The 8,102-nt window shown below is 47.2% G+C and overlaps 1 protein-coding gene across 1 annotated transcript; it reads right to left on the bottom strand.

The window, feature by feature from the left end:
- Positions 1-577: 577 nt before the first annotated feature.
- Positions 578-6,055, bottom strand: nefma (neurofilament medium chain a). Its single transcript, XM_058064791.2, has 3 exons — positions 4,886-6,055; positions 4,358-4,482; positions 578-3,399 (listed from the first exon to the last, which is right to left on the bottom strand). Exons 1-3 carry the CDS (start codon positions 5,897-5,899, stop codon positions 1,515-1,517), a joined length of 3,024 nt encoding a protein of 1,007 aa, XP_057920774.2. The 5' UTR covers positions 5,900-6,055; the 3' UTR covers positions 578-1,514.
- Between the last annotated feature and the right edge of the window lie 2,047 nt (positions 6,056-8,102).

The raw sequence follows: 8,102 nt of genomic DNA on the forward strand, positions 1-8,102 counted from the left end.
CAATGTTTAAAAAAATGTATATGGCTCTCACAGATACACATTTTAAAATATCTGGCCTTCATGGCTCTCTTCGCCAAAAAGGTTCCCGACCCCTGTATTAGGCTGTCGAATATTCTTACAATAACACATTTTATCAATTTTATTACTGTAAATATTCCCCACATCTTGCTTACAGAACAGCTAATGCTTATAATGCTTTATAATTTCTGATTTACTTGCTGTTTGCCGCAATGTGTTTGCCTGCCTGCCCCCCAGTGGTCCAGTGGGTATGTCACATTTTTTTTTTTTTTAATTGAATTTCTGTCGCAATTCGAGCCTTAGATCATCTTTATTTATTCTACTGTGACAAATGTGTTTGATATGTTTACAGCTCTACATGCATGAACCGGTGGCAGCTGCAGGGCTCCCTCCTGCAACATTGATGCATGCAGAGGCGTCGTCGTGTGTGAGCTTGAGGAGAGGCCCAGTGCAGGGATAGCTGCAATGCAGGTTTCATACTCAACCATTTGTACAATTATACGCTCTTATTCAGCAAAACATGATGACGACGAGGTGCACGGCTTTAAAATTATTTTCATTTTTTCTTTTGATGGCATAAAAAGGTCTAGTGTGGGTAACACCCCATATAATATCAACATTGCTGCAATGATTCCTGTATTTAGTTCCATGCTGATGTACCAATGTGAAAAACGACACAAGATGGTCTGTAATCATTATGATGTTTATTGAGCAAATGCTGCTGGGAAATTGTCGTTGATGAGTAAGGTCATGGGACTGCAAACAGTAGCACCTCATATTTCTGTTTTGCAATTCAAGTCCGTTCCTATGCATATACCAGAATGCAGGTCTCTACGCTAGTACAGTGTTTCTTTGCATTTGCACTCAGGTAAACATAACAGACATGGATTAAAAAGCATGTTTAAGGCTAGTAGTTTCTCAGGGTTCATGAACAGCATCGGGTACTGCGTATGGTCATGTGATCATCTGTCGTCATTCGCTGCGGCGGGTGTGTAGTGTCTTTTTGGCTGAGTTGCTATCTTCACATATGTCAAGTAAGGCTACATCAGCACAGCATTATGCATGTGTGCAGAGGCCCCTCCCTGCTCCGCCCTCCCCCCACCCGATCGCCCTTCCCCCGTTGACTTAAGCTAGAAAAAGAAAGTAACTTCCCGCTTGCCTTACAGCGTGACCTTTAACATTTGTCTCTTTAGAGTCTATCCTTAACATACATACAGTACATACACGGGAGAGGCAAGTGCCCTCCTTCAGCCCCTGAGCTAGCATGCAAAGCCCCGCCCACCCCAAAAACCACAAGCTCATCAGCGAACTGCCGGAAGAACAGAAGAAGATAAATGTCTGAATGGCTGCCTCCCTCAGTGCGTCTGCAAACATGCATTTCTAACATTTGGAGTATTTGTTTGGCTTCTCTCTAAGTTGTGTATTATGTGGCTCTAGCTGTATGGTGGTCTTTATGTTAGTTCTGCTTGATTGCTTGTCTGCTTCTCGTCCTCTTCTCAGTCGCCTTCTGTCACCTGCTTGATGGACTGGGTGGAGTGCGTCTCCGTCTTCACGGTGGAGACCATCTTCTCCTGCAGAACCTCCTCCACCTCCTTCACCGTCTCTGTGACCGTCACAGACTTGGTGACCAGCTGCGAACCGTCCTCCCCCGTGGTGATGGTCTCCACGGTTTTGGTGATCACCACCTTTTGGCTGCCGTCGTCTTTGATGGGGCTCTCGTCCACGCCGTTGGTGATCACGTTGCCGCCCTCATCCTTCTTCTCTTCCTCCACTGGGCTGATCTTATCGACATCGCCGTTCATAGCCGCGTCCTTCGTCTGCTTGTCATCCGTTGAGTCGCTCTTTTTGTCTTCGGCAGGCGCCGCCGCGTCAGATTTCGTTTCTGTCTTGGGAGATTCTGCCTTTGGTGAGTCTGCTTTTGCCGCCTCTGATTTGGGGGAACCGGCCTTTGTTGAGTCTGCTTTTGCCGATTCTGATTTCGGGGACTCTTCTTTTGGGGAAGTCGCCTTTGGTGAGTCTTCTTTGGGGGAGGCAGGCTTGGGAGATTCAGATTTAGGTGCCACTTCCTTAGGGGAGCTAGCCTTTGGTGCATCTTCTTTGAGGGATGCAGGCTTGGGTGTTTCTGATTTAGGGGATTCGGCCTTTGGGGAGGCATTCTTGGGGGATTCGGCTTTTGGCGATGCAGGCTTGGGGGATTCAGATTTAGGGGATGCAGGCTTGGGGGACTCTGATTTAGGGGACTCTGCTTTTGGGGAGCTGTCCTTTTGCGGGTCTTCTTTGGGAGATGCAGGCTTGGGGGTTTCCGCTTTAGGGGATTCTGCCTTTGGGGATTCAGATTTGGGAGATACAGGCTTTGGGGTTTCAGATTTTGGGGAACCAGGTTTTGGAGATTCAGATTTCGGAGAACCAGCCTTTGGTGATTCAGATTTCGGAGAACCAGCCTTTGGTGATTCAGATTTTGGTGAACCTGGCTTTGGGGATTCCGATTTTGGGGAACCGGGCTTTGGGGATTCCGACTTTGGGGAACTAGGCTTTGGTGATTCGGACTTCGGGGATTCAGGTTTGAGGGAATCTGGTTTTACTGGTTCTGTTTTGACAGTTTCTTCCTTTTTGGCTTCAGGCTTTGCAGCTTCTGTTTTCTGAATTTCCACTTTGGTGACAATAATTTCCTCAGCTTTAACCGTTTCCTCTTCTTTTCCCCCTTTGTCTACACCCCCCTTTGTTTCCTTGTCTGCGTCATCATTTCCTTCATCCTTGTCGTCCTCTTCATCTTCCTCTTCTCCCCCACTGGCCTCTCCTCCTCCTTCTTCTCCTTCTTCTTCTTCTCCGTCAACATTTGCTTTCTCAGGCAAGGCTTTAGACTGTTGAGTTTTGGAGCACAGGATGGTTTCCTCCACTTCCTCCTCATCGTCACCTGCCTCCTCCTCTCCTTTGCTCCCCTCGTCATCGTCTTCTTCATGTTCCTCCTCCTCACCTTCCTCCCCCTCTTCTTCCTCGTCACCACCCTCCTCATCTTTTCCCTCCTTGGCAGGTGCACGTGAACTAACTTTGGCATCAGTTGCAGCTATAACTTCCTCTTCCTCCACCTCACCTTCCTCCTCTTCCTCCTCACCACCAGCCTCTTCCTCCTCCTCCTCTTCTTCTTCTTCTCCACCGCTGCCTTCCAGTGTGGCCGAGAGTTCCTTTGCTATCTCAGCCAGGGCGTCCTCCATGTCGGCCTTTTCATCCTCCACCCTGGTCTCCTCAATGATCTCCTCCACGAACTTATGGTGCACTTTCATTCTGGGAGCTTCTGACTTGACCCTCGTGATCTTGGAGGAGGAGACAGCCGGACGATGGGAGAAGGTGCTAAAGTGGGTCTCCTCGCCCTCCAGGAGTTTCCTGGTGGGATAATCGGTCAAAATTGTTTCACTTTCATTCATGTTAGTTAGTTTTCCACTTAAATGCATCTAGTGCCATCTGTTGCTCGTTAGACTAAAAATAATGGAGACTTAATCCTCTCCTGGCTGCAGCCCCGTCATGCATCATTTTCCTTTAATCAATTGCTATGAATTCTTTGCAATCATTCGACTGATGGATTCGTATACCCTAACGTCTTCTGGCTTCAACGGAAATAGAATCCTAACACTTCAAATTTTCAGTCTTTGTCAATCAAGTACAATCAAATCAAATATATGTATGTAAACAATATCACCATAATGTTCAGCATGTAGGTCAGGGGTGGGCAAACTTTTTGACTCATGGGCCGCGTTGAGTTAACTAAATTGTGGGGGGGCCAGAACATATACACACACACTATTTTAACAGTCCGCCTTGAATTATTTGTCTAATTTTATTTGTAAAAGTGCCATACTATCAGCTATAAGTTCTCATTTCCCTCAAACAACGAAATTTAATTTTAATTTTTTTTTTACTGAATAAGACATCATGTTAAAAGTAAAATACTCTGAAAGTAACTGGCGGGCCGGATTCAAATGCTTGGTGGGCCGCATGAGGCCCCCGGGCCATAGTTTGCCCACCCCTGATGTAGGTCAATACCTAGACCGATGTAATATACCTTCTAAATTTGTTTTTACTGTTGAAATGACCAGATTGGACACATTTTGGAACCAACGTTAAGTCCCAATATTCTCCAATATTCTATATCAATAAATTTCCATTGCAGTTGCCTTCATGTGAAGGGACATAGTGATGATTTGACAGTATATTGACATATTTATTATCAAAGACCGCCCCCAATAATGCCCTAGATCCGCTATACAGTTGAGTTCCACTATATGATAAAATACATGACTATCACCTTAGCCTTAAAAGTGCTATGCATATAATGTAAGTTCACCTGTATGCAGCAATCTCAATGTCCAGGGCCATCTTGACATTGAGCAGGTCCTGGTACTCACGCAAATGACGTGCCATCTCCCATTTGGTGCTCTTGAGCTCATTATCCAGCTGGTGGATTGTCTCCTAAAAACACAAATACACACACTTCATAGTTAAAAAAAAATGTTTATATTTGCACGTCTCAAGGTGACAGATGATTTAATAACAACATTAATCTCACTTGAAGACATATTGAATTACAAACTGCAGAGTCTGCAGGCTTGGTGCATATTTAAATATGGCCACTTCAAGGACTCCACATTTCAATGAAGTCATCCTGCCATGAGTCTTACTCAGCAAAAATGTGGAGAGGAAGGGAGGGGGGTGCAGTGCTGCAGTGTTTCCCGGTATAGTTAACTCTTTCGTGGGACTTTACACAGAGAAAGTCGGGAAATAGTACAGAATGACAAACCCATCAAATCACGTGCATGCATACACAAACAGGAAGTAACACAACGTCATGTTTTTCTGATCTCGGTGGTCGTACCTGCAGGCTGGCCAGGTCGCTGCTGTGGCGGTCCTCAATGTCACTCAGCTGCCTCTCCAGCGAGTCTCTGGTGCCGCGGACCGACTCCAGCTCCACCGTCTTGGTCTGCAGCTGGCGCCGGTAGTCGCTGATCTCGTCCCGGGCGGACTTGATGGCGTCCTTGTTCTGCTCGGCCGCCTCGGTGAGCTTGGCGTAGTGGCACACGAACCAGTTCTCCACCTGCTGCAGGTTCTGGTTGGAGTGGCCCTCCAGCTCGCTGCGGATCTCCCGCAGAGCCTCGGTGATGTCGGCCCTCTGGGGGTCCCTCCTCTCCACGGTCACCTGAGACGCCTGGATGTGGCCCAGCAGCTCGCTCACCTCCTCTTCGTGGTTGTTGCGGATGAAGGCGATCTCATCCTGCAAGGACTGCACTTTCTTCTCCAGCTCAGACTTGAGCAACTCCGAATCGCCGGCGTCCTTCTTGAGGACGCGGATGATGGCCTCGGTGTCCTCCCGGATGCGGGCTTCCTCGTCCAGGCGCTCCCTGATCCGCAGGATGTCGTCGTCCAGGTGCTCGGTGTCCAGCTGAATCTGAGCTTTATCGCGGTGGATCTGCTCCAGCGTGGCGCGCAGCTCCTGCAGCTCCTGGTCGTAGAGGTCGCCCAGCTGGGAGCGGGACACCTGCTGGTTCCTCAGAGCCTGGATCTCCTCCTCGATCTGCTTGTTCTGCTGCTCCAGGTAGTGAACTTTGTCGATGTACACAGCGAAGCGGTCGTTGAGCCCTTGGAGTTGCTCCTTCTCGTTGGAGCGCCTGCAGTCTGCACTCAGGAGAGAACTTTGGCTGAGCTCCATGCTCTCCATGCGGGGCTTGTTCACGCTCCTCTTGTACGACGCGGTCACGCCGGGGCCGGGACTCGCCCGGGACCACGTCTGGGAGCGGTAGCCGCTGGAGGGGGTGCCGGCTGAGCGGCTGTAGCCGTAGCTGCTCGTCCTAGCGTCCATGACTCTCCTGAAGGGGCTCCCTATGGCGTCCATGCGGCCGAGTGTGCGGAAACTAACAGGAGGATGTGCACCAAAAGTGAGGCAGGAGAGTAGCTATGTGGGTGTGCTATGTGTGTGTGTGTGTGCATGTGTGTGCATGTGTGTGTGTAGGTGCGAGGGGGTGGATGGCTTCCACAGCGACTGCCACCTCCTGTGTGTGCACCTTATATATGTGAGAGGGAGGACGCTAAGCAGCCAACTTGCTGCAGTTTTCTTTGGGCCGCTCGGGAGGGAGGGGGGGGGCACGTCCGGTCTCACGTCGCCTGCTATTGGTCGCACTCGGCCACGTGACGCACAGCCCCCCCCATGTATTTGTAGTTAAGGATTACACGTTGGTGTTGCCAAAGTCTACATAAGTAGGTTCCATTGCATTGTAGATAGGTTTCAGCACCATGGACAGTCGCCCTTTGCAGCCACTTTAAGTAGACGGTACGAATAGTAGTCCACCATGCAAGGACCACTTTGACGTACTTGGAGATATGCTGAGAAGTTATATATATATTTCAGGAAAAAAACTACATCTCAGATTTGTGATATCATGGTAACGTGTGTTGTTAGTATGAACGTAAAGAATTTTTTTCGGAATATTATGACTTTCTTCCCATAATATTTGGACTTTTCCCCCAATCTAGTTTTCCAAAAATTACAACTTTTATTTTATTTAAAAAATAATGTAATTTTTAAAGTGTAATTTAACCCCTATGCTACTAAAATGGCAAAAATTGTGACTTTTTTTCTTGTTAGAGTGCAACTTTTTTAAAAATATTTTTACTTTATTGTCTTAAAATTACAGCCTTTTTAAATTTATATTTGTATTATTTATTTATTCTTGTAAATATGACTTTATTCCCCCCAAAAAATTGGACTTCATTCTCATCACCCCCCCCAAAAAAATGTAAAAATTTCCTTTTCATTTTACTATTTTTACATAGTAATTTTACATTATATGATATTTTCACAATGTGCCACATTAGACACTCCTACACTTTGTAATTGCTGCAGAAGCAACACACTGGAATGTGGTGGTTGTGCCCCTCCTTCCAGTGTCAGTGCAAGGCTGGTGCGGTGGCTCACCACCACCTTATTGATCACCTATCAATCAATTGGTTGTGATCAATGCCAAACGATCCACAGCTGTAGTAGTGCGTCCCAAAGAGCTGCATCGGGGTTTTAAGGATTTTAGTACTATTGTCTGTAACTAGTGTATTTATTACACAGCCTAAGATACGTACATGCAGTACACTTTTGCATATATTTACATGCTGCAGAGGGAGTGTATCTATTTTAAGTCCTGTATGTGGACTGTAAATGAGTACGATCCAGGAGGCGCGCCGGCATGCTGATGTCCCATTGTCCTTGACCGCCGCTCCATAAGCAAGGGGCAGCAGGATGCCAGACGCTTTTATTTCATATGTCGGGGCTCCCGTAGCCTCAAAGTGCTGCCGGATGCCCTCAGAGGGAGACATGAACGAGTCTGGGTGGGGTCCTGCAAAAGATCCAGTTCAAGGCTCAGGCGCACTGCAGAAGTGGTTTGAAGTGTTACTGCAGCTGAATACGCAAATACACTCATCACAGTCAGAAGAGTGCGCGCACACACACACACACACACACACACACACACAAAAGAGGTCATCAAGCTATACACACATCTTTAGGTTTTACAATGCAGTTGCTTGTTGTTGTTACAAGGCAAGGACGGCACGACCTTACATTGAGCTGATGTGCAGCTGACTAGCTGACATCAAGATAGCATTGCTGGCGTGGAATATGAGCTGAGTCAGCAGCTTTTCACAAGCATTGACTCCAGGAACATCTGCAAAGCCGTATTTCTTTTAGTATAGGTGAAGTATTAGAAGCAGCTGTCAGTACGATGCAGTACAGTTCCACACCCTAATCACAAAGCACGGCCACTTTTGTTGTTGTTTGGTTGTTATGCTGGCGTGGATATGCAAAAATGACACTTTTGTGTCTATTTGCTTGTGAGTATGTTAAAGCTATTTCTTTGGACAAAGAGCCCAAAATGAAGCACACGGAGTAGCCTAAAGTTTGTCTACAAACTGCAGGGATTTTTAAACTCTAACGTCTCTGATATAGCTCATATTTTGCGGGACTGTTTTCAACACAACTTAAGCCGCAGCGCTAAGATGCTGTCTCTTGATGCTGTGCTCCTCTCCAGCAGATATCTTCAGCTGTGTGT

Source organism: Doryrhamphus excisus, linkage group LG10 (genome assembly GCF_037039965.1).
Source record: "Doryrhamphus excisus strain RoL-2023G ecotype Guam linkage group LG10, RoL_Dexc_Guam_v1.1, whole genome shotgun sequence".
NCBI lineage: Eukaryota > Metazoa > Chordata > Actinopteri > Syngnathiformes > Syngnathidae > Doryrhamphus > Doryrhamphus excisus.

Coding starts and splice junctions, on each gene's coding strand:
- nefma (XM_058064791.2), bottom strand. CDS start 5,899: ATGGACGCCATAGGGAGCCCCTTCAGGAGAGTCATGGACGCTAGGACG. Junction 4,483..4,885: donor GCGACCTGGCCAGCCTGCAG/GTACGACCACCG, acceptor TTGTGTTTTTAG/GAGACAATCCACCAGCTGGA. Junction 3,400..4,357: donor ATTGAGATTGCTGCATACAG/GTGAACTTACAT, acceptor TTATCCCACCAG/GAAACTCCTGGAGGGCGAGG.